Source organism: Chroicocephalus ridibundus, chromosome 2, assembly GCF_963924245.1.
Source record: "Chroicocephalus ridibundus chromosome 2, bChrRid1.1, whole genome shotgun sequence".
Taxonomy (NCBI): domain Eukaryota; kingdom Metazoa; phylum Chordata; class Aves; order Charadriiformes; family Laridae; genus Chroicocephalus; species Chroicocephalus ridibundus.
In genome coordinates, this window is record NC_086285.1 from 54,916,724 (window position 1) to 54,943,181 (window position 26,458).

The 26,458-nt window shown below is 42.0% G+C and overlaps 1 protein-coding gene across 1 annotated transcript; it reads left to right on the forward strand.

The window, feature by feature from the left end:
* The first annotated feature begins 20,034 nt into the window (after window positions 1–20,034).
* On the forward strand, window positions 20,035–23,611 carry NEUROD6 (neuronal differentiation 6). The gene is made up of 2 exons (XM_063325547.1): window positions 20,035–20,274; window positions 21,695–23,611. Exon 2 carries the CDS (start codon window positions 21,716–21,718, stop codon window positions 22,727–22,729), a length of 1,014 nt encoding a protein of 337 aa, XP_063181617.1. The 5' UTR covers window positions 20,035–20,274; window positions 21,695–21,715; the 3' UTR covers window positions 22,730–23,611.
* Window positions 23,612–26,458: the final 2,847 nt, after the last annotated feature.

Here is a 26,458-nt window from a genome sequence, read left to right on the forward strand (position 1 = left end):
GATTTTTAAAGAGTGCCGAAGGATGCAGATAGAGAACTCGGTGGGAGTGGGGCACTGAAAACAGCAATGGGAAACAATTTGCCTCTAGAGGTCCTGAATGTGTTCAGAAATCTGGTTACGTCTCAAGCATAATAATGACTTTGGTCAAAAGTAATTTTAGTTATTTGGTCCTACAAAATACCTGAGATGACATTCATGAAGGACAAATTTTATTTTCGCTCATGTTTTCTCCTAGTTGCTTATGAAACAATTGAGTATGACAGAATTTTTGAAAAATATTTTTATTAAAGTGTGACTGTAAAACCTGTATCTTCACCTGTAGTGGTAAAAATATTCTTTCAAATAACATTCTTTAGCTGTATTAGTTCTTTCTTCATCAAATGTTTATTCACAAATTCTTTCTTATGAGTACTGGATTTCATAATTGGAACAAATAATATTTCAGAAATTATATTAATAGAAAATAATATTTTTTCAGCTTGTAATTATTTTCAAATACTGATGGAATTTATTCATTTTTTTGTGGTAAATGTAGAATTAAAATCTACTGATTGGTAGGGGAAAAAAAAAAACGTAGTTTTGCTCGTAATCCCCACACAGACATTACAATAACAAATTATTGTACCTGGGTGTAGGTGTATAAAGAAAAAATAGGGGTAGTCTCATTTCATAGGGATGATTACGTTTTGAATTATCTTGCATACATCTAATACGCCAGGGGCATCTTGGGAGCTAATCAACACCTGCAAATCTCACAAAAATTAATGGATTCAAGTTTACAAGATATTCCTGTTGACTTAGGCCCAGTTTGCACTTAGATTTTACAAACTAAGGAAGAGGGGACAGAGTTTATACTTGCAGAGTGTACATTAGCTTAAACTCACTCCTTGAACAGAACAGAAATATACTTTATTGAAAGTATATCTATGCTGTATCTCTAACTGCTGTAGCTAAATTTTTAAGCTCAGTAGCAAAAAAAAGAAGAATAATCAAAAAGAAGGAGCAAAGTGACTTGCTGTGATATGGCAGAGGAGCTAGAGGAAGCTGCAACAACTCTTGAACTCCATCCACTGTGCTGTAAATGCACAGTGACGGCAAGTGATGGGCAATACCCACTTGAATCTTCCACATCACCCGCACAAGTGTCAAAGTGGCGCCGACGGCTAAAATCTCACCAAAGCTTTTGGACAAGGACCCAGTGAGCTTTGAGAGGACTGGTTTGGTGCCAGCCCCTGTTCATACCCCGTTCCTAGTCACCGTAATCTTGAAAAGGAGACAACCGGTCTCTCTGGGCGAGGACTGGAGATTTCCTCCAGCTGTAGTGGAGGGAGCAATGTAAAGCGCCCCAAAGAGGTACCAGGGCTTCCTCTACTGATCTTCATGTAAACCAGTTCTGATCTGGCACCCCGAGACGAGCATTTCTAATCAGCCTATAGATATTATAGCATCTGGATATATTACCCGACAGACAGACACCTTTCTCTTCAATGTTCCCTCACACCTCACTAAAACCTCACTAAAACTTGGGACAATGGCTGTCCAGGCATACCAAGTTCAGGTACGCAGAGCAGAAGGACTGATTAGATGTATACAAAGAGGCACGCCCACAAGGGTGCCCAAGGAGGAAAAGACGACAGCACAGCAACCTGGAAAGCTAATCACTTATCCCAGGCTTTTATGGGCTCCGCTGAGTTTGACCTCTCAGCGTTAGCAATTGGCTAGAGGATGTAACTAGGAAGAGGGGAAATATCCCTGTCCCATCTATCACACGGCAAGGAGGCTCCTTACAGCTCCCCTTCGGCACCTAAATCAGGAGATCTGCAGCAGCTACACTCCCTTAAAGACTTGACTGTTCAGAAGCATCGACGAGTTTCACGGTTGCAGTGGCTCATTGCAGGAAGTAAATTAATGGGAAAAACAGCTGAAAAGGTGATTAAAAAGCAAAAAAAAAAAATTAAAAAAAAATTAGCAGTCTTAGTATCTTAGACCACATATTTGCACTCCGTTCTTCTAACAAAAGACATGATGAGCTTGCGCGCGCGCACACACGCACACACTCATGCTTATTCTATGCTTTTTCGCCTCATCTGGCAGCCGCTTTCCGGTCCAGCAGACACTAACATCTAATGAGTCAAACTTCCCATTTTCAGACTAATCAGTCGGCTGCACTAATTGCAAATGCAAATATGCAAATTTATATTAATTAATTACTCTGCTAATTAGTTCTGCGGTCTTTTTGGGGTAATAAATCATTGTGCAGTGGAAGGGAAACACGTCCTGTCCCATTTCACTCCACATAAAAATTTAATGTACTCATTGAAGAAAATATACAAAAAAAAACCCAATTCCGGTAGCTCTGCTTCTACTGATGAGTCCCCTACAGAAAGGTATGATTGTAAGAAGGCTTTCACATCTCCAGCAAATGCCATCACTAAGGTGCCTGTTAGCAATTTAATTATCACATTATGAGCTCCAGGAAAAGCCAGTTTGCTGTGCTGCAGGCTGTGACTCCGAGCTCCGTAGTTCACACATTTTGCAGCAAATGCTGTTTATACATACATGAAAGATAATCTGGAGGAAAGCATTCCGTCTGCTCTACCTGAACGGACTGCTAAAGCTTGCGCTCAAATCCCAGGAAGCCGGAGCTGCTAAAACCATCATGACTAGATACGCTTTAGTCCTGCAGCCTCACTAGATCCCATTTGAATGGGTTGTCAGGAAAAACGAAGAGTGGCTGAAGGAGAAACTGCTTGCAGAGCCCTTCCCTGGCCTTGAGTTTTACTTTGGCTCTGATCCACTCCACTTGGGAACTGCCGGCTCCCCAGCTGGCGCCACCTCTCCCTTGCACCCCTCACCTCTCCAGCACACCCCAGGGACAGGGAGAGTCACTCCACTGCCCCCTCCGGCAGTGGTCCCCCAGCCTCAAGGGATCTGCGGTGGTCTTCCTTCCCCACACTGACATCTGGAAGGTGCAGGGAGTTCCCCACATTGACTTCATGCCCCAGCAATAGCGCGCGGGACGGCGCACTGGCAGAGGCTCGGGTACCAAAGCCCGTCAGGGCGTGAAGGTACACGCGTCACGCTGGCAGGGCTTGTTCTACGCTTTCCTCCTTAGGGTAGGAGAAAGACATCCCCATAGCATAACAAACCCCACAGCACCTGGCTGTGACAAGGGAGTGACTGAGTCCCCTCATCATACCAGCGACGGTGTGGTGCGCAGTCCACCACAGGCGCCCCAGGGGCCGAAGGCTTTCCTAAGAGGTTCAGAAAGGCATTAAGCAAGGTACGATCTCTTATCTCATGCAAGTTCAGGCTAACTAGAGATACAGCATCTCCCACAGCACTCAGAAAGTTTCTTCAACTTCCACGTGCTTACTTTTCACTGCTATATACTGTCATTTCAATAAATGTGAAACATTCACAGAGCATTTTCTTGAGAGTTTGAATGTGATCAAGCGGGTTAATCCGCCTCGTAGAGATAGGCTGAAAACCAGATAAAAATGTTATAAAAGTCAACAGAGCTCTTCTTATATCTTTGAGATCCAGGCATCTGACATGCAAGAAGTTTTCCAATATTAAAAAAAGAAAAAAGAAAAAAAAAGTAAATGCATTAGCAAATGTTTTGCTTTATGCTTTAAATTATTGTGTTTAAATTGAAACAATAAATGAGGTTTACAGGTAATTAAATTCCAAGAGCCTTTATCATGCTAGGTTTAACCAGAACTTGAGCTGTGTATTTTTCTCATAGTTTGGAACCCTAGAATAGCTTCTTTCTTATTTATTTCTCTCTCCTACCCAAACACGGGAATAAAATACTGTTGAACAGATAATCTGAAGTCCTGTGACTTGGGTTCTGGGAAACAGAGGAAACTAAAACAACGGGAATTGACTGGGCAGTTTATGGACCAGACAAAGATAAAATTTATTTTTAAAAAGTTGCCACCTTTGCTTGAAATACTAATGTGCACTAATGGCTATGTCATTTAACATCATGCAAATTAAAATATTTATTTAAAAGCAAACCACCTTTGTGATCTTTCTTGGTTTGCAGGATCCTGGAGTCACATGGGATCCAAATTGTTTGTTACAGACTACAGTTATCCCCACCTGCTCTGAGTTTTGCCTGATATTTAAAAAAGAGCTTCTTTTTTTTTTTTTTTTAAACCCTACGCGAGATTTCAGAGATTAATAGGCAAAGATTTTGACAAAACTCCACAGGTAACTCTTTAATAATGAATAGGTACACGATGGTAATGGGACTTTGTTCTGGTTCTCTGTAGTGTTCTTTAAAGAGTTACATTTAAGTCATAATTGCACTGGGACATGAGATATAACTTAAGACATTTGACAAAGTCTCTAGACCCTTTGATGGGTTACCTTCAATTAGAAAGCTTCACCAGCACATGCATCTTCTGCAAACTGCAGTAGGCTTCCTCTCGGCAGGCACTGTGAACAATTCTTTCTTTTTTTTTTCTTTTGTTTTCTCAGAGTGCGTTCATAAAATAGCTAAGAAAGTTTTGTCAATACTTATTTCTGAAGAATACTGTCTTAATTCAGAATACTTACACATAATCATGAAAAAAGTGATGCTAATAAAAATTCCATCATGATAGTCTATGTTTATTCCCTTTCAGTTACTTCTGGCTGATATTTATTCTCCTGTCAGGGCTGTGAAATTGAGACTCTTCTTAACATATAGGACAGCAAGACCCATTTGGCATCCAAGATGAAACCCAGATGAGTGTTAAGATTGACAGTGTTTTCACCCTTATAATTAGCTATTCACACAAATGGGGTTTTAGTTTGCACTTACACTTGGAACATGGCACTTCTTCATACAGAGAGCAGCATTCACATGTTAACATTTTCACTTTTGTTTTTTTGTTGGCAAGTAAACCAGCGTACTCGCTATTGACTTCTGTTAGCGTTTCGTTGTATATTATTCGCTATTTATTAGTGCCCTCTTTAAAAAGGATTTAACGCGAGCAAAGCACGAACAAGAACTACAGTGATGTAGTTTCTTTTGCCCTGCTCTGGAAGAGGATGGCATTTGCCTACAGTCACTCTGCTGCTTCCAGGTGAATGCTTTCCACATACTTAGGGCTGGGGCACCGCTTTCCACCTTTTTTTTTTTTTTTTTTTAAAGGGTTAAAGACCCCTCTCCCTTGCTGAGGGAAGGATGGGTGGCCCCGGTGCAACAGAATGCGTACCACGCCGAGCTAATTTGCAGCCTTGTCCTCGGTCACGCACTGACTCAGTGATGTCTGGAAGAAGGGCGCACAAGTAGGAAACCTTATGGCAGTACAGCAACGGGTGCCAGAAATTCATCAAGGATTGTGATGGGTTCTGAACAAGGTCCTGTTCATTCTAAATCGAGGAATAAAAGGCTCGGATAGAAAAGAAGGCAAAAGGACAGCTAAACCGTCGCTTTTTTGCTAAATCTGAGATGCGACTGATTTCCTCATACACATTAAGGGTTACAAACAGAAAAAAAACAAATAAAGCATCCTAAACGGACTGCGCTCAATATGGACTTAGGCTAGAGACCTCACTGCCACAAGAAGCAGATTTCAGAAATCTATGTTTGCAAAAAGGAATTGATATGCATATCAGAGTTACCATAATTAATTACAATAACGTTTTTGGGTCATGCTTCAGGGCTCACAGAATTCAGCAACTGTTAGAGAACGGGCTGAGACTTAACAAGGGTAATGTCTTTTTAACCTTCATGTACACACTTTAGGAGTCTCTCTTCGGCAATGGCTATTGCCAGAAAATTATTAAGAGATGAGACCAATCTTAGGTCTAAACAAACAGGAAAAATTCCTGGGTTCTCAGCTGTGGGCTATATCCCTATGTGGTCCTTTTTCTTATGGGAATGGATGGATTTTGGCAGTTGATTTAGTCTCTTTGCTAATTCTTTATAAGGCTAGAATGAAAAGGGGATGAAAAAATATAAGGAAAACTTGATTGTTTGAGCAGAAGTGGTGGCAAAATACGCAAGGTCTTCTGCACCAAACAAATTAATTAATATTGTTCATCCCTTTAGAAACAATTGCATCTACAATGGACAAGAGGACAACTATCAGGCTAGATTAAAATGAAGATTACATATAAAATCACTGGGGGAAAAAAAGGAGAACAGACTAATGGTGGAGAAAAGGCACAGAGAAGCCCTAAAGGCAAACAATAGAATGAATAAGTATGGTAACTGCAAACCACCTAAGCAAAAAATAAAAATAACGATTGGGGAAATAGCAGTAAAACGGGAAAATCATTTGTCTATACCAAAGCTCCACGACCACAGCTCTATGCCTCCAGGCACTCCAAGAACAAGGATGCCTTCTCACACAAGTGGTAAGATATCCAGAGAAGCAACCCGAGCCTGCTGTTCCTCCCTCTTAGAGGAGCAGAGCGATGCCTCCCTCTCTGCTCCCGCATGGATGCAGCACCACCACCATATCTCAGAGAGGGCCGTTACATGGGGAACTGGACTTGAGGCTAGGTGATCTTTAATGTCCCTTCCAACCCAAACCATTCTATGATTCTATGATATAGCGATATATAGAGCAATAGCGGGAGCCCAGGGCTCGGGCGCTGCGGTTGCAGCTGCCCAGGAAGGCAGCAGCAAGAAGCATCTCTGATGCAAATCAAGGTGTGAAGCAGGTCAGTGCTTCAGGGACGGGGACTTCCACTGGTGCAGGTGAGAAAAGTGGAATTGAGCCACCACATCCCTGCCAGAGACGAAAAGGTCTGGCTTACTATCTTTTATTGAATTTCGAAGTCCTTTGCTCACCTTTGTTGGGGCATATTTCACTGTACTACACTGAGGGAGAAATGCTGAGCCTGCTAAGTGACACGTTAAAATGGAGTTGTGGCCGCAAGGCACCTTGAGATAGTTAAGGATAAACGAAAATCAGAGTGTTCTTCCAATGAGTTATCCCAAAATTTCCATGTTTGTTTTCAATCACGGCCATGATGAACCGTTGCAATATTTGGTAGATATACTCCCTAACAGCATTTTCAACTGAAAAACTATGTTTAAATTTCACAAGCCAAACCTTTTCAGCTTTGATGTACAAAGTAGGAAATGACAGCTCATTGTCAGACACTTAAAACAGAGAAACGCCTATTTCTACACCAACACTTGGTGTTGCGGGAGTTTTCCTCAGGAGCAAGTGCCTCCTGCAAGCCCAGCTTCCTGCCCCAGCTACACACCGTGGTACAGAGGGACGGCCGTTCAGAGGCAGGATTGCACTGTGCCCTGGAAAACATGTTATGGCCACAGAACAAAAACCATAAAGAAGAACTGGGGCCCACACCACAGCTCCCATGATCCAACGTGTCTTCTAGGACAGGACACATTTGTATTTAACTGACTAGAGAAATATATATTTTTGGGGCAGCCCAGCAAACAGATTATTCCTGTTGGGACTCACTGACGTCACAAAGGACTCATTTTGGCTTCTTGAGCAGATAGTCAACAGACTTCACTAACGATGAAATACACCCAAGAAAATTCTGATTTGTGAGAACAGCTTTACCATGAAGAAATTGTCCTAGCAAAAGATTTCCAACAAGCTCTAGTCCTGACCCTGCAAAGACTTACAGTGGAATTAGATTTATCTAACATCGACCACCAAAAAAATTGTCTGTCCTAAGCAGTTTGGTCTATCATACGCACAGAGTTAGTGGAAAGCAGTGGAAGGCATTTCATTGTACTTAGTTTACACGCACCAGGAGAAAATGGTGCCTCCTCTTCCCATTGTCTAAAAGCAAGCTTGGAGAGTTGGCTTTCACTCAGGCAGCTACTGAGCCGTAAGCTGGCGGTATGTGAGTCCTTGCACAGCTTATGTGTATGTACAAGGTTGTTACTCATCGCCCATCTAACATGACGCTGGTGCTGAGCGAAGTCCACCTGGAGCTCAGTGAAAAGCCCCTACCCTCACTGTCATCCTTAGCGTCACCGTGGTTGAATGTGTCTGCCTGGACAAAATGGAATTAACAACGTTTTGGGCTCTGTCAGATTAAGTGGCAAAGATCTGAAGCTATGGCATGAAATATGTAGCTGAGTGCCAAGGTTGCAGCAGCCTAAGATGACAGGAATCTCTCTTCGTTCCCTAATCGGAAAAACTCTCACTGAAAATGGGACTGATGTATTTGGAGTAAACTTTTGCTGGGATCTTAAATGACCTAGTGGTCTCAAGTTGGCTTGACCACATCGCCTACAGTGCTTAGGCAGCTCAAAACCAAAGCCTTGAAATAATATACTCGTACTTATAAAGAAAAAAAGACCCATGGTCAATAAAAATAAAATAAAAAAAATCAACTAGGGTTTGGGGAGGATTCTTACATGTTTAAAAAGTTTTGCTTTGGGAGAAAAATTTTGGTTGTTAACTAATTATTAATTTTTAGTTCCTCTTTTAATTTCTCGTTTGAATTGCCCTCTAACGTAAAAAGCAGAGAGCAGAATAGTTTTGTATGTAGCACTTTAACATTCACTATCTAGCTTGCTTAGTGAAAAACTGAATTAAAATGCTGGCTTTCAGTTAAATCATTTTTTAATCAGTTGATTTCTTTTACTGTACCTTAATATTATTTTTTTTTTTTTAGTGTTTTACTTATCCTACAAATCCTAGCTTTGAGCAATAACATAATGGGAACAGTGAAGGTTAAGTTTGTAGCTGAATCTGAAATCCCTTTTCCTATACAAAGCATATAAATTCACACCTTTTTTTCTGCAAGAGCAAAGACACACACATGTTTCATATTCAATTACAGCTTTACATAAACAGAGATTAAATAAAGCATTAGTGTACAAGATGCCATTTGACCAAGGCAAAGGTTTCTTGACCAATAACTTAGATGATGCAATTTAAACACCTGACTTCCTTGAAAATAAATTATTCAGTTTCTCTGGCACAGAAGCGGCAGCACAGTCGGGTCTGGATGGATTTTACCAGACTGTGAACTAGCTGTGCTGTAAATTGAGAAACACTTGAGCTTGATCAGGCTGGAGAGGAACAGAAAAATGTTTACACTGTGCTGCATTACCAACAGAACATCCGCGTGCTCCATAGGCAACAGTGTCACTGACCTTGCTTTTTCCTGCTCTGCCCTCAATCTGTCCTCTTCTAGCTCACACTGCCATTGCCCCAGATAAATAATAACCAGTACCATCACTCTTGCTTCAATCTATCACCAGCAAGAGATTTCAGAAGGCAATTGGCCCAGCTGGAGAAAACTTCAGAGTGGAAAATATATTTGTACCTGGGAAACGTTATGTTTGTACTTGGGACTTGGACATTTCGGGCTCTCGTGTGCTTCTCTTGCAGCCTGAGCACCCTTTTTTCCTAATCGCTTGCAAATATAAATTGGGCTCTGTGCGCGTGGCAGCGGTGTACATGGAATTCACAGCAATATTCACAGCGTCCACCTCTGGGAACTTGTCCCTTATGCTTTCAGTCAGGAGCAGATGTTTTAAGTACGTAGTTTGAATCGAAGTTTCTTTATTTTCCTTTGAGGTTGAAAAATAAAATTGCTTCACTCCACGATCTTCTCACCACTTAAAAGTTAGAATCAGGTCAATGGGAAGGGCACACGTGCGTGCAGGTTGGATCCAGAGACCGAAAGTTGCTGAGCTCTCAGTGTATTTCCCACTGTACGTCTGACTCACCATGGGAACTTGAGCGGTAGCTCCTCTGTATCTATGAAACACTGATACGAACTCACTGAACCAGCAGGCGCTGAAGCTTAATTTCAGTATGTACAGTGCTGTGAGATCTTTATTTGCCATGTGCTGGAAGAAGCGCAAAGTAAGTGCAAGGATTTCCCTTGCACGTTTCTGATACGAAGTTTTTGGTGCTTTGAGTATCTTTTCCAGCCACTGACAGGATTTCGCCATTTTAACAGCAGCACACCAAAAAAAAAGTTCCAAGTTCTTATTCCGCAATGCCACTTTTGTGCATAAACAGTTATTAACTTTGCATCAACGTCTCCATGGATTAAGCAGTCCCTAAGTACACATTGACAGCACGGATCGTTATGGTTATGGACCCTTAACATTTAAAATGGGAGGGGAGGGAGGTTGCATGCGCGTGTATTCATCTCCTTGCTCCCTCTCTTTCACAAACTATAAGGTTTAATAGCGATTAACACTAGACCACAGCACTTCTAAATTAACGATAGCCCTGCCAATTCTAATTGGTATTCTAATTAGTCTGACAATTCTACTAATTAAGAACATTAAACTTTTTAACAAAGGCTATCTTTTTTGTGTTGTGTTTGGCAAAATGGAATTGAGGGTGTAGGGGAGCCTGAACTGCTACTTCAGAGAATTGCTGATGATTAAAGAAAAAAAAAAAAAAAAAAGAAGATAGATTTGGGGAGCATATAGAAACATTTATATATGGTAGTTAAATAACAAGAAGAGACTATCTGAATTTTAGGATATAGTAAATGATAGAGAAATGGATTAATAAAGTGAAAACTGCAAATCCAGAATACATGGCTGAAAGAGGTTTGCCTTTTGGAAACACTGATTTAGCCCAGGTTCCATAGGGATTTCAGTACAGTAGGCAAACTGAGACATTCCTTTGTTTGGAGAAAGCTCACTTTCTAACTTTGCTTTCCTTCAGATACGAAAAAAAAGCAAAGGAAAAAAAAATGTGTTCCACAATGCAAAATTTTCAGTAAATATTTGTTTCACATCAATTGAAATGTCTTATTGAAAAAAATTGTTGTTCTGGTTTTCATTTTATGTATTATATGTGACTTTGAAAAGAAGTATCCTTTTGAATCCCTTTGAAATGAATTAAAAACCTTACTTTTCCTAAATGTCTTACTCTCAGAAGGAAATCTCATTGTAACGCACTTAACGTACAAAGTTTTATGCTGAAAAGTATACGCAATCTTCTGAAAGAAAACATGTTCCATTTTCTGCCACTTCACGTTACAAGGTCAAACTGCAAATATCTTTTTCTTAATCAAGATTTCTATTTCTGCGGGAGTCAGAGCTTTTGCACAGAGTCATTGCGAAAAAACCTCACTGATGTTAGTTGGTGCCGCAAGAGGCAAATGAGTAACAGACTGAATGGAAAGCAATATTTACTCCAAACCCCACCAACCTGAACCTCACAGATTTTACACTTCCAACACCCGACCTTCAAGGCATAGTGCAGGAGCTCTGAATCTCTCGGGATTTGGCCCCACGCCGTAACGCCGAGTTTATTTCCTCCATCACCAAATTGTTACTGCACTGCCTGTGTTCACGCTGTTCGAGGGCTTAGAGGTACGGGGAGAGATGGCTTATTCCAGTCACCATCTGCTGGCGACAGCAAACGTTCTCCACACGGCTGTCTTCAAAATTCATAGCAAAGTAGCCTTTTGAGGTAACTTTTACCTAGATGGCTTTACATAGCAAGATGCCTTACAGGTCCAAATGAAGACTGCAGAAGGCAGCGCCCCTCTCTAGGCAGAAAGAATACTTCAAATTTCAGCCCAAGCCGCGCATAACACCCCTGAACACAAGAACGAGGTCCTGAACATACTATAGTAGTCTTCGGCAAGCATATCTTTTTATACGGTAAAGTGCATATTTTTTTCTCTCCCTGTCGCCCTGCAGTAACAACGAATCGAACTGCAATAAGTATTCCTCCAAAAATAGGAACTGAATTAAAGATGATCACAAAGAAACCAAAATAAGGCTAGATGCATACTGCTTGATACCAAGAACAATACCATGGCAAAAAAAAAAAAAAGGGGGGGGGGGGAGGGAAGGATTCCTAACTTGCAAAAATATATGCATATTCAGTAATGTTTCTGCTGTTTTAGCATTTTGCAAACTTTGTCTTCTATGACCTTTTCCCGTTACTGCAAGGGCTTAAGGAGTCAGGCCCCCAGCAAGGCCATGCAAGCCAGGTAGAACGCCAGCTTATACAGCAACGTGCACGACAGAGGGGAAAGGGAAACGCAAGCATGAGTCGGGCTCAGCAAGCCCGCTCCCTTCTTCCGAAAGGGAATTTGGCCAGAAAAGAAGGCTTTTTGCCAAACTTCCAGGTGCATTCTGGCCATGTTTGCTTTAAACGATGTGGGGATTCAAACCTGTCCTCAGCCAGCCCAAGGACTGAAATGAAAACTCCGGGCTGCCAAAAGATACTACTCGATTTCCTTTGCACGCCCTGCAAGGGGAGACCGCTTTGCAGAGCCATGACCTCCAAAAACAAACACGCTGTGCTCAAGGCTGAGGCATGAAGCGCTGATTTTCACGATGCCTGGTGGCTGAGGAAGCTGGCAAGCTGTAGGGTTTACACAACTCCTTAGAGATTATGCAGACGGAAGAGACGGAAAGAGATGGAAATTACTGAAACTACTGTTTACTTCAGCTTGTACTTAAATACGTGATAACCTCACCGCTCTTCATGGCAGATCATAACTTCACATTGACTTTGGCAAATTTTATTGGCTGTTGTTAGACAATGCTGCTTCCAAGGGGATGTCCACAGATCTTACCAAAAACGTCTATGTAGGTATAAGCAAAATTCTCTCTTGAGCTCTACTTCTTTCCGTTGTGTACTTGAATAGACAGGAACAACTGCTCTATTCTTAATCTTCTCTTCTTTACTCTGTCCTAGGAAAATTATGAGGCTTGCAATGGGAACGTAAGAAATTTACAGTTTACAATTTCAGTGTATCCACTTGCCCAGGAAATTTGGTGAATAACATATTAAAATGGGATTTTATGAGGATGAGAAACATCAGTTACTCTAAAAGTAGATCTCGCAGCTAGAAGTAATAGAATTGTTCGTTCATCACTAAAAAAATGTTCTTTAAAACATTGATTTCCAAAATATTTTTGGAAAAAGTTCATTACAGCCCAATCTGAATTCAGCACCATTTTACAGCTGAGCTGAAATTGGCTGTGCCTTTCACTTTCTCAGAAGCTTGGGGACTGAATCCAGAAAACAGTTTTATAAAATCCTGTTCTATTTGCGGTCAAATTCTGCCACTGAATCTGTCAGAGGAAAACTGATCCTGTGGGTAAAACAGCTCAAATGACCCAGCTTCCACTCTCAGTTGTGACAAACTTTCTGTGTCTTAAGATGAAATGTGATGGTCAAGATCCTCCAAAGTGTATTGCTGTCCATCTTCTACTGCCTTCAAATCAGTGAAGATAAATATAGTTTTGTGTAACAGGAAAGAGCAGGAAGGCTATAGGATTGGGTAACTGAACACTTCAACTAATCTGCTTCTCAAAAATAATTTCTGGAGTATTTATCAAATAGACATCAGGGTCTTGATTATTCCTAACATTTGCATTGGGCATTTAAATCAGTGGAACAAGTTCAGGGTCCATGCTGTAAGATCCTTGTGCCTGCCTTTTCCTTCTGGAAAGTAGCATTTCTCCACTTCATAGGAGTGGTATAAAGATGAACCTTTAATTCTAACACCGGCTTAGGTTTTTTTGGTTTTGTTTTGGTTTTTTTTTTAACCCAAAGTTACCTTTCTTTTTGATAAGGAAAGATCTCCAGTAAGGTTTTAAAGTACATGCATTATCACGTGTTGCAGACACTGGTTGGCAATCACAGATGCTAGGAGAACTCAAAAGTGTAAACGCAGATTTGGGAAATGTGAGGGAGGCCATAGTTCATTAGCAGCTTGGGATGCCTGATTGCACAGCTTTTCTGCTTTTTGAATGGAAAATTTACTTATCTTCACCAGACCAGTATCGCAGGAAGGGTTATAAATTCAGATAAACCAAAATAAGGATATATTCCCATTACAGTAAGCCTGAGTCATCCTGCCCCACACCTAATATTCTTTCATAAAATCAAGCACCACAGCCGAGCTCTGCAGTTAAGAAACTACCTGTATACAAGTACATAAGAGAGAGAATTGAGATTTCATAGGCAACTGTAGCTCTGGCATTTCCTACTATCAGCTACTCAACTTCTCAACTTTAATAATGTGCTTTCAAAATAGGTTTAAAGGAGTTGTTATTTCTAAGGCCTGTTTTCTTTTTTTCCTAAGATGTTCAGATATTATTTCAGCATGCTGCCAAAATTTGCCTGAGGAGTGCACGCAAGAGAAAGGAAATGATGATTCTTAGGAGCTTACAGCTCTCCTGAACCTGGATAAAATTTCATGGGGATAAAGAAAAGTCATTTCTCTAGCCTGAGGGCTTTGTCCCTGCTGAGTTTCAAAGGTCTGCTGCAAATAATGGAAATGTCAGAGTTTTTCATAAACTTTGCAAGGATCTTTTACAAAGTTCCCCTTACAAAACGTCCTATAATTTCCTGGGAGGACACTGTCCACCAGAAGCTGACGTTACTCTTAGGTTTGATTTTGCAATTCCGTCAAGTCAGGGTTAATTCAACTTCTCTATTTCCTTGCATCTCACATTGAATTTAGAGCATGCTGTGTATCCTAAGGAAACTGCTCATCTCAGCGTGTGCTTTCTTGTAAGGCCATTCTGCTCTTCTGAGTCGGTGCCGTCACGTGCTCAGAGCTCCCACCGTTTCCCAGAGGGGCTTTGCCCCAGCGTCGCCTCGCCACGTGGGGCTCAGCACGTTGGCACTCCCCACGTGACGGATAATCCACTTACAGGGAGAAAGCTGCAGGAAGGGAGAAAAAGTACCAGGAACATCCACATGGGTGATCCAGGGAGAACATCTCATCAGGTGCCTCTTGCTGGGGGAGACTTGCAGGGGGGAGATAAAAGCAGCCCATCAGCCTCAGAGATTTTGCAAGGAAGGAGTGCCCTTGGTTCATGGAAGAAAGAGCCTGCATCATAGCCATGGGGTCTGCTTGGGGAAGGGGAAGTGGTGCAGATCTCTTCTCGGGTCAGGCACGCCCACTCTACTTCTAGAAGGGACTGGCTGGAAGGTCCGTCCCGAAACCCATGCTCTGATGGGGACAGAAAAATTCTTGAAATGTAAAGATGGAGGAAGCATGCCTGTGAATCACTGGAGGCACGGGCAGAAGAAAGGGAGGAGAAAAGCAGAATCACCAACTAGCTGTTTGACAGAGATTGCCATTAAAGCATAGATGCCCATCAGCAGTGTCGGGGTGCGTGCTACAGCCAAGGGTCCCTGCTGCAGCCTCTAAAGGCTGCCAAACTTACTGATCTCAGAGCACCCTCAAGGTAGGGTAGCAGAGAGTGTGAGAACCCCAGCCACCAAGCAGGAATGAAAAAACTCAGTTTCTCAGAGGTACCATAGGGTTGCTTCACGCCACAAAGCAATAGGAATGATCTTAACCCCCGGCAGTTTCAAGAAGTGACACAGCTACATGACTGGTCTGAGGAGAGCATTTTTCTCTCCTCATGGAGAAAAGGGAAAGAAGTACCTTAAATTCCATATTTCTGCAAGGTACATATCACCTCTTAATCTAGTAATAAAACTTTCAGCCTATATCACGCCATTACTTCTCTAGGGTAGAACACATTTTTTTTTTTATTTATTTATTGAATGTATTTTCCACCTTAAGATTATTTGGTCCCACTCTCTCTCAACTCATTTACATTAGTATAAGCCAGGAGCAGCTCAAAATTAACAGGATTATGCCAAATGTATGTCATATCTAAATCAGACCGATTCTAGTCATGTGTTTCAGAACTCTTAGAGCAATTTCTGGTCACAAACCCATTTTTGGTTAACGGTAAGCAATCACTATTTGAGTCCATTTTCAGACTGTAAATTCACGTTTTACTCAAGCGACTCCCATTAAAACAGAGTAACTAACCCCTCTGCAGCTCTTTCATATTTGTCCCTAACAGCCTATTCAAAACATAAAACTAAGGATGTCTGATTAGAGCAAGAAGTACATCCTCATTACAGGAGGCTTAGATAGTGCAAAACACATTTATAATATTTTGCAGTATTAGCAGATGGGTTAAAATCACATTTTCAGACTGATCCGAATCCTCTTGAGCTAATGTAGGTTAGTTCTCTTGAAGCTGGGCGTACTTATTAGTGTCTTCCTTAATCTCTCCTGGGAGAAGGACGTATATCCCTGTACATCATCTTAGTACTGGTGGGAGAGGGCTTAGACAACTTGATGGGAACAGTAGATTCCCCTCACAAAGCTGTCCACGGCCTATGTTAGAGTATCAGGGATTCAGAGAGGCAGAAAAGGGCTGGGTCACCCCTGAACAAGGACATACATCACTTAAGTCCCACAGTTACACGTAGGATATGCAGCCGGAATGCAACGTGCTTATGGCATGTTGGTCTGGTTCCTCCCCCAGCAGCTCCTTCTGTGGGGACACAGTCCTGCTTTTGCCAAAGATCACCGTTCTGACCCGTCTGAAATTCACTGGGGCTGGCAGACCAGAGTCCCTGCCCAAGACACCATCCTCTTTTGCCTGACTTTTGTAAAGAAAACCCAAACCATAACAAAACTCTCCAAAAAATCCCACAAAAAACCTCAAACGGGTATTCCCGCCTCCTCTTGAGCCCTGAGCTCAGCAGGACACAAGCCAGGAGCCTCTGTTTTTCATGCTCTTACTCTTGTATTTGCCCCTCATGGCCTGGCTTTGCGATTTAGGATGCACTAGGCAGACATTTCCCCCAGTCCCACTCCCAAGGCCACGGAGGTAGCCACCAAGGGAAGCTGAGAGTCCAGCCCTGCTGCATACGTACAGTCAGGTTCTGGCATAGACACCAACCGCCGGAGCCTGCCCAGAGGCCAGCGGGCTTGGAAGGGGTATTTCTGGTCCTCCCCAGCAGTTTGGGCTGTGGCAGGAAAGCAAACTCACGCCAGGTTGTGAGTGAGGAAGAGGGAATTTGGCACCGCAGGATTGTCACCATGAGTTTTACACGCGTGTGAGGAGAAGAGTTGTTGTGACATTTAGTGCTTACATGAGAAAGATGAAGAAACAAGGAAAAGAAAAAGATTTAGCTAACTCTCCCCCCTTCTGAACAGTCCCCCACAGCCCACGAGGTCCCATTGCTACCAGTGAATGACCCAGACTACCACACGCCAAACTGATCCTAGGCAAACATTATTAAAGTTCCTTAATTCTGATGCAGTTCTCCTGCCACAGCTCCTCTGGGAGATATGGGCCAGGGACGGCAGGAGAAGACGATGAAAAAATAAAAAAAAAAAAAAAAAAGAAGAAAAAGAAAAAGAAAAAGAAAAAAAAGGAAAGAAAAGAAAAAGAGTAGAAGCATTCCCTGGAGATCCGATGATAGCGTATTGAAGTTATTGGAAGGACTCCCATTGATTGCAGCGCAGTTTGGGTCAGTCCCCCTGATGCACCGCGGAGGATCTGCAGTCCTTTGAACTCAGTATTATTTCAGTGAATCTATTAATGTTTGGCTGTGTTAAATGTATTATAATAACATTGCATTTGAAACAGAGTCACTTATAATTCAAAACTATACAGCTTGGGCACAGGGAAAAAAAAATTCGTGGTATGTGTTCAGCAACATATTTGGTGCCATGCAGCCGTTCTATAGAGTGCATTTAACTGTGTTTTGTGTATTATTCTTAACATGCATTCACAGTAGACAGCAAAGCAGCAGTTATGGGGTATGCTGTGAATGCATATTAACAGCAGTACACATTTGCATATCATGGATCCATAATACAAAATGCGTAGTAAAATCCTTATGAAAAGTTATTATGCATGCACAGTAGAGGCTTTTTAAACCTTGATATCTCAGCTATTTTGTTTCTCCGCTATTTATTTGAAAATATTAAAAAGGTCAAATGATGGATTAAGAATCTGCAAAAATGTAATGTTAGTACTACAGAGGGAATCCTTCAACACAAACTAATTCATTTATTTTGTTTTTAGCAGCCGTATAAAAGCCATTCAAAAATGCATTTTACAATAACATTTGAGTAGTTTAAAAAAAACCAAACTACTTCAGCAATAAAAAAAGAGGGAAAAAATATTTTTACAAAAGCGTATTTTGGAGGCTGGGTGATATAACTGGAAATTTTGACGGTCTTTCCCTTAACACAGAGCTACTATAATGCCAACCTTTCCTTCCATTTCTCGTAGTATTTTTAGTATGCATTGAAACAGGGTTTGGTTCCTCAGGACTTTGCATATTTAGATTATCGTGCATTGTATAATACTCTGAATATGCAAAATCCTTGAAAAGGTTGACAACCCTTAGGACCTTCCACAATATAAATCTTAATACATAAATTCCTATTGAGAATAATGGGATTCTACCCTCTCCTCTGTTACACAGATTGTAATATTTGGGATAAAATGAAACGAATGTTATGAATAGTACCGCTCTTGCTCTCTTTGAAGAGTTGCCACTTAAGTTTTAACATCTTTGTCACTTCAATTACATTTTACTTTAAAAATAAAAAAACAATAAAAGAAGAAAAAGAAAAAAAGAGAGAGACCTGGGCTCTGTAAAGAACGAATGACCCAATATTTCTCACTTCTGTAAAAAAATGCAAAGTTTGGGGTGAGGGCTTGTTCTTTTTAATGAAAGGCTCTAAAATCATTAAGCACATACACGTAGATGTACATAACACACTCTCCACACACACACACATCGTTCTGCTGCCTTATTTTTTGTTCCCTTCTCTAATCAAAAAATGCCTGAACAGATTTAAATGAAACTTTGTGAAAACAAAATAATTGGATCGGGGCTGAGAACATTAATGCCAAGCTTGGGCCCAATGTGAATTAAAGCAGATGAGTTATAAACCCTTCAAAACCAGGATTTATAATCGAAACGCTGACACAGACCCGTAACAATAGGAGCTCTGCCAGGGATTATTTTAATACTAAAAGCATACTCGATCGCTCACTTTTTAAAATAGAGATTACTTAGTCACTAAAACGCAGTGATACGCGATAATATTGAAAGCAAACTTTAAAAAAAAAAAAAACGTTTCTAAGATGACACGTCGTTCCCCCTGTAACTCTCTTGATATCGCTTATATGTGACACGCCACTCCTTAAATTAAAAAAAAAAACAAAAAAAACCAAAAACACAAACCCCAAACACACCAAGGTGGAGTTTGCCATAAGCTCCATGGCAAGGCTGAGCCGAGAGGCTTTGTCAGCTTCATTTAACAGTTTCTTGCCCGTGGAAAGAGACAAAAGGGTTAAGGGAGGAAGAGCAGGGAGCACAGGGGAGGCAGCTGACGGGGAGAAACAAGGGCATGAAGAAAGGAGCAGCCAGGGAGGCAAATGGGGAAGATTTTAGGAGGAAGAAGAGCGTGTTTCCAAAGGAAAGAACTCCGCTTTTAAAGAGATTTTGGGGAAGTGCTGGCAAAAAGGCGGGGAAAATTTGGCAGAGGGGAAGCCCTCCCAGCGCCCCGAGTTTTCCCTGCCAGCCTGTCGCCCCGCCAGGAGCAGGTGCACCCCGGTCGCATCCCACCAGGGCAGGACGGGGACCAGCGAGCCCCGCCACGCGCTGCCGAAAAAAAGGCATCGTTCATTAAATCTTCACGTTGTACGTCCAGTTTCCCACAGATGCCTCTTTTCTTTCGGGAATGTCAAAAACCACCGAGGGATGCAAGGGGAGGGTTTCTTGCAGCCGGCAGGAGTTTTGCTCCCATTATCCCGCGCTCTGGGGCAACACTCGGCACTCAAGAAAAAAAAAACAAAACAACCCACACCCCAAAAAATCACTCCCAGCAGCGTCACACAAAAACTACTTTTTGTGACCGTGCTATGTGTTACAGCACCGGTATTACTTCCCCACTCCTGCCTTCCCTTCCTCGCCTTTTCCTTTTTTTTTTCCCCTGGGTACCAGGTGCACCGGAGGGACTCGGATCGATACCAGACAGCACTTTTCGTATAAACAATACCGTATTAACAACCACAGGGCAGCCGTACCTGTAGGCAGGGATAGCACCAAATGTTGGCACGTCTATCCGTGCAGCTAGACTGCTAAAAAGAAGCAGCTCCAGTGGAAAGGCACCTACTGTATGTGAAATGCTGGTGCAGATTTTTTTCCTGTTCTTTTTTTTTTTTTTTTTTTTTTCTCTATCAGTCTAACCTTCTGTGTTGATACATGAATGCTGGTACCCACTTAGAGGGATGCCAGATGATCAGTGCAGAATGAAGGTCCCAGGAGAAAGGCTCACGTGGTTTTCTCTGCCCCGTGACGTCACTAGCAGATGGCATGGGTACCAGCTCTGGCAGTTGGCATCAATGTCACTTTTTAGAGATCAATGAGATAGTGCAGATATACACAGATCTAGACTCCAGGAGACGATGCGACATTCAGACTGAAAAGATTTGGAAGGCAAAAAATGAAAACTGATTGTTGAATGAAATAAAAAGCTAAGGTAATACAAATAAAGATATATTTCAGTTGGTGCTGGGTGTGCATGCAAGTGTTTAAAGATACAGTATCATTGTCTTGTATTTTATGTATGCTATTTACTGTCTAATAACTCCTCCTAACATTTTATTCTTCTGATGCAATTGCATACTTTCATTGGTGTTATGTAATATTGCAAGTGTGTAGACAATACTGGTAGAGTTAGTCTTTGACTGGGGTTTTTGTTTAGTTTTGCTCTATTTAAAAAAGTCCCTGCATTCGTTTTGTTTGTCTCTTTGAGGACCGTGGGCTCCAAGCTTTTGCTGCTCTCAAACTGCAAACAAAAGCAAAATAATTGGGAAAAGGAAATTATTTTCCCACTCCAGGCTGGATTCTGAGCACACGTGCAGGATTGCAGTCAGAATCTACAGACCGCTCCTGTCAGCTACGAGCTGGAGGGAGACGTCTGAGCCTCACAGAACATAAACATTGCTATAGCGTGCAGGGAATTTTTCACCTCCCCCCCACCACAATTGATAGGGGAGAAAAAAAAAAAAAAGGGAAGAAAGAAAAAGAGAAAAAGCAAATAAGTTTATTCTAACTAAATACATAATATGAATTAGAATTTTTGCTGGGAAAAAGAAAAAAAAAAAAAAAAGGTAGGGAGATTTTATTTCCTAACTCTAATCTGAATATGTTTAGGGTTAGATCGTTCTGATTTTTGTTTTAATATGAAATGTGTAATATGTGATTTTCATAAAAATCATTAGAAAAAAATGTCTTCGTTTTTCATTATGTTAGTAGCTGAGTGATCTTGGGGGGATGTTCCATTAATTTTTTTTTCTCACCCACTCTAACTTACTAGAGTTTAATATCTTGATTCATAAGGGAAGAAACATGGGGGGAAAAAAACTTTGAAATATGTCAAAAAGTGATTTTAAAATATTTAACTATCAGTTAATAGAGATATGGCACTTTTCAATTTTAAGACTGCTCTCGCTCTCCTTATTTTTTCACCCAGGGGAATTTGGATTAATGAAATTTCTGTATTGCTTTATCATGTTTTGCATTTCTTTGAATTCCACGGTGGTGAGGGTTCGAAGGACTCGTTTAAAAATAAGATAAATGAGCAGGGAGCTAATTGTACATTTTAAATATTGATTTATTCTATGTTTATCTGTGAGAAAAGTGTCTATTTAGTTGCAAGGTTTTGAATGTTTCCAGTGATTTTAAAATTCTGGACAGCTTTTATTTTTTAAAAAGCGAGCATTTGAAACTGGCGTTTTATGTAAAAAAATACAGATTGTGCATTTATGTATACACACATACACACTCATATACACAGAGCGTGCACACAGACGCACGAAAGGTGCATGAGGATGTGTGTATAAGTCGGCAAACTTTAAAAATGGAAATATTTAAATATTGTGCTGGCATTCTTTCAGGTAACTTAAGATTATAGAACCATGTTAACACTACCGTTTGATGAGTCTGTTGTAATGCCAGAATCCCAGATGTGCAGAAAGTTTTCCAGAGAAAGTGATGACCAAAAGCAAATGAAGAACCCAGAAAGCTTTTCGAAGCAGATTGTGCTCCGAGGAAAGAATATTAAAAGATCTCCTGGAGAAGACACAGAAAAAGAGGAGGAGGAGGAAGAGAGAGAAGAGGAGGATGAGAATGGCTTGCCCAGGCGAAGGGGCCTTCGGAAAAAAAAGACAAGCAAGATAAGGATGGAAAGGATCAAATTCAGGCGACAAGAAGCCAACGCTAGAGAGAGGAACCGGATGCACGGCCTTAACGACGCCCTGGACAATTTAAGGAAAGTGGTCCCTTGTTATTCTAAAACACAAAAACTGTCCAAAATAGAAACTTTAAGACTAGCCAAGAACTACATTTGGGCTCTTTCTGAGATCCTGCGAATTGGCAAGAGACCCGACCTGCTCACCTTCGTCCAAAACTTGTGCAAGGGTCTGTCCCAGCCAACGACAAACTTGGTGGCGGGATGCCTGCAGCTGAATGCCAGAAGTTTCCTGATGGGCCAGGCGGGCGAAGGCGCCCATCACACCCGCTCGCCCTACTCCACCTTCTACCCCCCCTACCACAGCCCCGAGCTCGGCACCCCCCCGGGGCACGGGACTCTCGACAACTCCAAGTCCATGAAACCTTACAATTACTGCAGCGCTTATGAGTCCTTCTATGAAAGCACTTCCCCCGAGTGCGCCAGCCCACAGTTTGAAGGTCCCTTAAGTCCTCCCCCAATTAACTATAATGGGATATTTTCCCTGAAGCAAGAAGAAAGCTTGGACTATGGCAAAAATTACAATTACGGCATGCATTACTGTGCAGTGCCACCCAGGGGTCCCCTTGGGCAGAGCTCTATGTTCAGGTTGCCTACAGAGAGCCACTTCCCTTACGACTTACATCTGCGCAGCCAGTCTCTCACCATGCAAGATGAATTAAATGCAGTTTTTCATAATTAATGAGGAAAATGAAAATAAACAGTGGTCATTCACCTCCCCATCTAATTAAGAGCAAGCAGATGCTTGGGCACTGCGTAATTGGCACAACTCTATTTAACGTGTTTACTAGTTCCTAAAGTGTGTTTCAACTATTGTGGGGATTTTCTATGTATTAATAAACCCTTTTTCCGATAAGTATTTTTCCTTTCGTTTTTTTGTCTGTAAACACTGTGAGATTCTGTTTCCTCCCAGGGGTTATTTCCCCCTCCTTTTTTTTTTTTTTTTCCTTTTTATTTCCCTATTTGCTTGATTTGTTGAGCAGTGTGTCTGAACAATATCGCTGAAATAAAAGCATACACACTGTGTAAAGTCAATATCTATTTTGATTGTACAGTAATTATACAAATGCATGTTATGGAAATCAGATTAATAAAAATGATGTATTTATAATTGGTAGAAAATATATATTATGTATTTGAGGAGAACTGGATTAAAAATATTCAGAACTTTAAAGAAATTATCTCAGAACTGAGATGGGCTTGCAATATGCAGAGGTGAGAGTGCAGCAATATTGAAAGCTATGCAAAAAAAAAAAAGAGCAAACAAAAAAAAACAAAACAGTTTTTTGGGTTGTTGTTTTTGGATAAGCTAAGGAAAACCAGTGATCGTCACTGACATTATTCAGCCTGACCTTTAGAGTGTTGCTGGCAGGGGCCACATGCTAATATTTTAGAAGATGTTGTCGAATTTTTGCCTCAGTTATTTTGACCATATATAATCAGCACTTTTTTTTGTATTATTCTGACTTCAGATGTAAAGGTTTGTTATAACAATGTATAACTGTGGTTTCTCACTACGTACTTTAAATGCAATTAAACATAGATGTTTCCACTTTTAAAATACATCTATTAGCTGTGATGCTGTATTTTGCCTGATACTTATTATTTCACAGTATACAGCTGCCTTTGGTCTTGCCTACACAGCTTTCTTCCCCGCACCCCTGTAGTGCTTGAGCCTGGGGATGGAAATCATGAATTACCAGGGCGAAGCTCGCGCTATTTTCAGAAGGACGTATTAGCGACGCAGCAAAAGCAGACCCAAAATATCACAGAAAACAGCTGTGTGCTAAAATGAAACACAGGTTAGAGGAAGAAGGTAACTTTATAGCTCAACCTAACGCTGAATTTCACACGGGAAAGGGCCCCGAGCGGACACGCAGGCCACTAGCTGCCCCTCCACCTCTGGCTCGTGGAGGGGTGCAGGAGCGCGAGAATCATAAAAACTGCAGCAAGGAGGACTCCCTGAACATTGCTAAACTTAGTTTTGGCTAATAAACAGCACCCATAAGCTACAGATGTGTCTACAACACACATTAGTTCAGCTGCTACAGGGGCCGGCACAGCGCCTCGCACCTCAGCAGAGTTGAGCTCAGCTGAGCCCCGGTCGTTTTTGAACCCCTCAGAGCTATTTCTCAACAAGCCACACAGGTGACAAAACGAATGAACAGTTGAGCTAAAAGCCAACAGCCTTTAAACCTGTGAGTGAGCAAGACCTCTTGATTTTGAGAGGCAAGTAGCAGCTACCTGAGGAGCATTCACCTGAAGCACAAAAATGCTATGCTGTGAATGAGCAGGGGATCATTTTTTTAAAAAACTATATAAAAAGTGCAAATTCCACCTGCAAATTAGAGACCCCTGGCTGAATCACAGCCTGGGCCGCAGTTTGTTAATGACACATCAACCGCAGACCCTCACTTGAGTATGCAGCTTGACAAGGAGGGGACGGGCCAGTCTTTCCTGATAATTTGCCTAATTTCACAAGCGGGACTTGTTGTAAACAATCTGTCCCATTAAGCATTGCAGCTCCTTCAGGGCAACAGCAGCCTGACATTCATCTCTGCTGAATAAGACCAGGCCACCCCAACTGCTGGAGTGGGGTAACAAGTCCCAAAGTTTGGATCAAGGTCTACATGCTTCCAAGCCTGCGGAAGGGAGGGGTTCAGACGTGGGGTTTTGCTTGACCAGCATCCTCTCTAGACACAAATATCGTGTCCAAAATAGAGCCTTTTGAAGTAGAGTCTTGAGCCATGGTTCAGGGAGTTTGGCTCAGGACTGTCCCACATCAGGGTCAGGAACTGTGGAAGGTACAGGCAGGGGTTTTTTGCCTTGGATGAAAGGTGGCAGTGATGACTGTCAGCTCAAAAGCATCCCCAGGTGTTTTGCATGGAGTATAGGAGGGGTTTGGGGAAAGAGAGGAGGGTAAAATAGATTGCTTTTGCTGTTATTCAGAATTAGATGATATTCAGCAAACCGTGGAAAGGTGACAGGAGAGAGCAGAAGGGGGAAGAAGCCAGCCAAGGAGAAGAAAGCACGCAGTCCTGGGCACAGATTCACACGAAGAAACACTGCGATATACTAAAACATCGCAAGGAGCTATAGGAAAGTGCGCCCGGGGGATCCCTGGAAAGGGGGGCAGATGCCCTCCCAACTGACCAGTGGGAGCAAACTTATCTAACCAGGTTTTGTTAGAGGAGCCTCCTGCAGGAGGCCGAAGAGTTAGCCCAGCGCCTCAGAGCAGCGTTGCTGCGCCGGGGAAGGGTGCGTTTGCATAAGTTGAGAGCGAAGCGAGGAGGCAGCTGTAAAGACCTGCACCAAGGGAAGGAAATGCTCGCCGCAATACGTTCAGCAGGCACCCAAGGGGTCTTAAGACTTCAGGCTCTGCAATCTGGGGGTCTCCAGCTCTGTGGCCCTATATTAACTCAATAACTCATGGGCCAGTTCCAGTTTCCCCTTCTGGCAGCAGAAGCAAAGGGAAAGGGGGAAAAAAAAATATATATATCCCTGCCAGTTTGGATCTTTCTCGCTCAGTCCACGACAGATGGGGAGGCAATTCGCAGCCAGATTCCCCCTCTGGTAGCTCAAGGCAGGCACCACGCTTGCTCAGGGCATTGCAAATTGGAAAGCCAGTCCAGAATAAATAATGGAGCAAGTCATAGAAAAATATTGAGACTGCATAAAAAAGCCCCGACATTCCCTGTCTAGAAGGGTATGGATTATTTAGAGATAGGGAGGTAGGGGATTCCCTTGAGAGCAGGCTCTCTCGCACACCACCTCTTTCACGCACACGACAAAACGCTTCTGTGCTCCTTCGCCGACCAGTCACAGAACATAAGGTGCTCCGAGCTCTGACGTGATTTATAAAAGCCTTTGAAGTCGCCTTGTTTTAGAGAACAAATCCAAGCATCGAGAAAGTTCTGGTGCTTTAAACTCACAGGAATAAAAGCCAGTGGGTTTCTTTACCCAATCTCTGCTTTATAAGGTTTGTCTCCTTTCAACCCCATTCATACAGCAAAACAAAGCTGCTCATTTCTGCCTGCCGTGTTCTCCTCTTAACTGCCTTCGCTTCCTTGAGGATAGAAATATGTAAAATAGCAACTGCTCCAGAAAAATTAGGTGAGAAGTTTCTATTCTCCCCTGTCCTCTAGCACAAGAGTAATGAAGCCTTCTGTCAATTTTAGAGGTGGGAACCCCAAAGCTGGCAGAAGAAAAGCTATTTCATATGTGGTTTTGTCACACAACGGAATTCTTTGCCATTTATTATTTCCCAGAGTAACATTTTAGTGAGATTTTTAAAAAGCGCTGTATGTTTTTATGGTATCAGAAATACACCAATTATTTAAGAACGGCCTTACTGCTCCAGATTAAGCATCCATCTAACCTAATATTCTGTTTCCTACACGAGGGCACAAAA

What these genes read in the sequence shown, in the direction of transcription:
- NEUROD6 (XM_063325547.1), top strand. Translation starts at nt 21,716, where the DNA reads ATGTTAACACTACCGTTTGATGAGTCTGTTGTAATGCCAGAATCCCAG.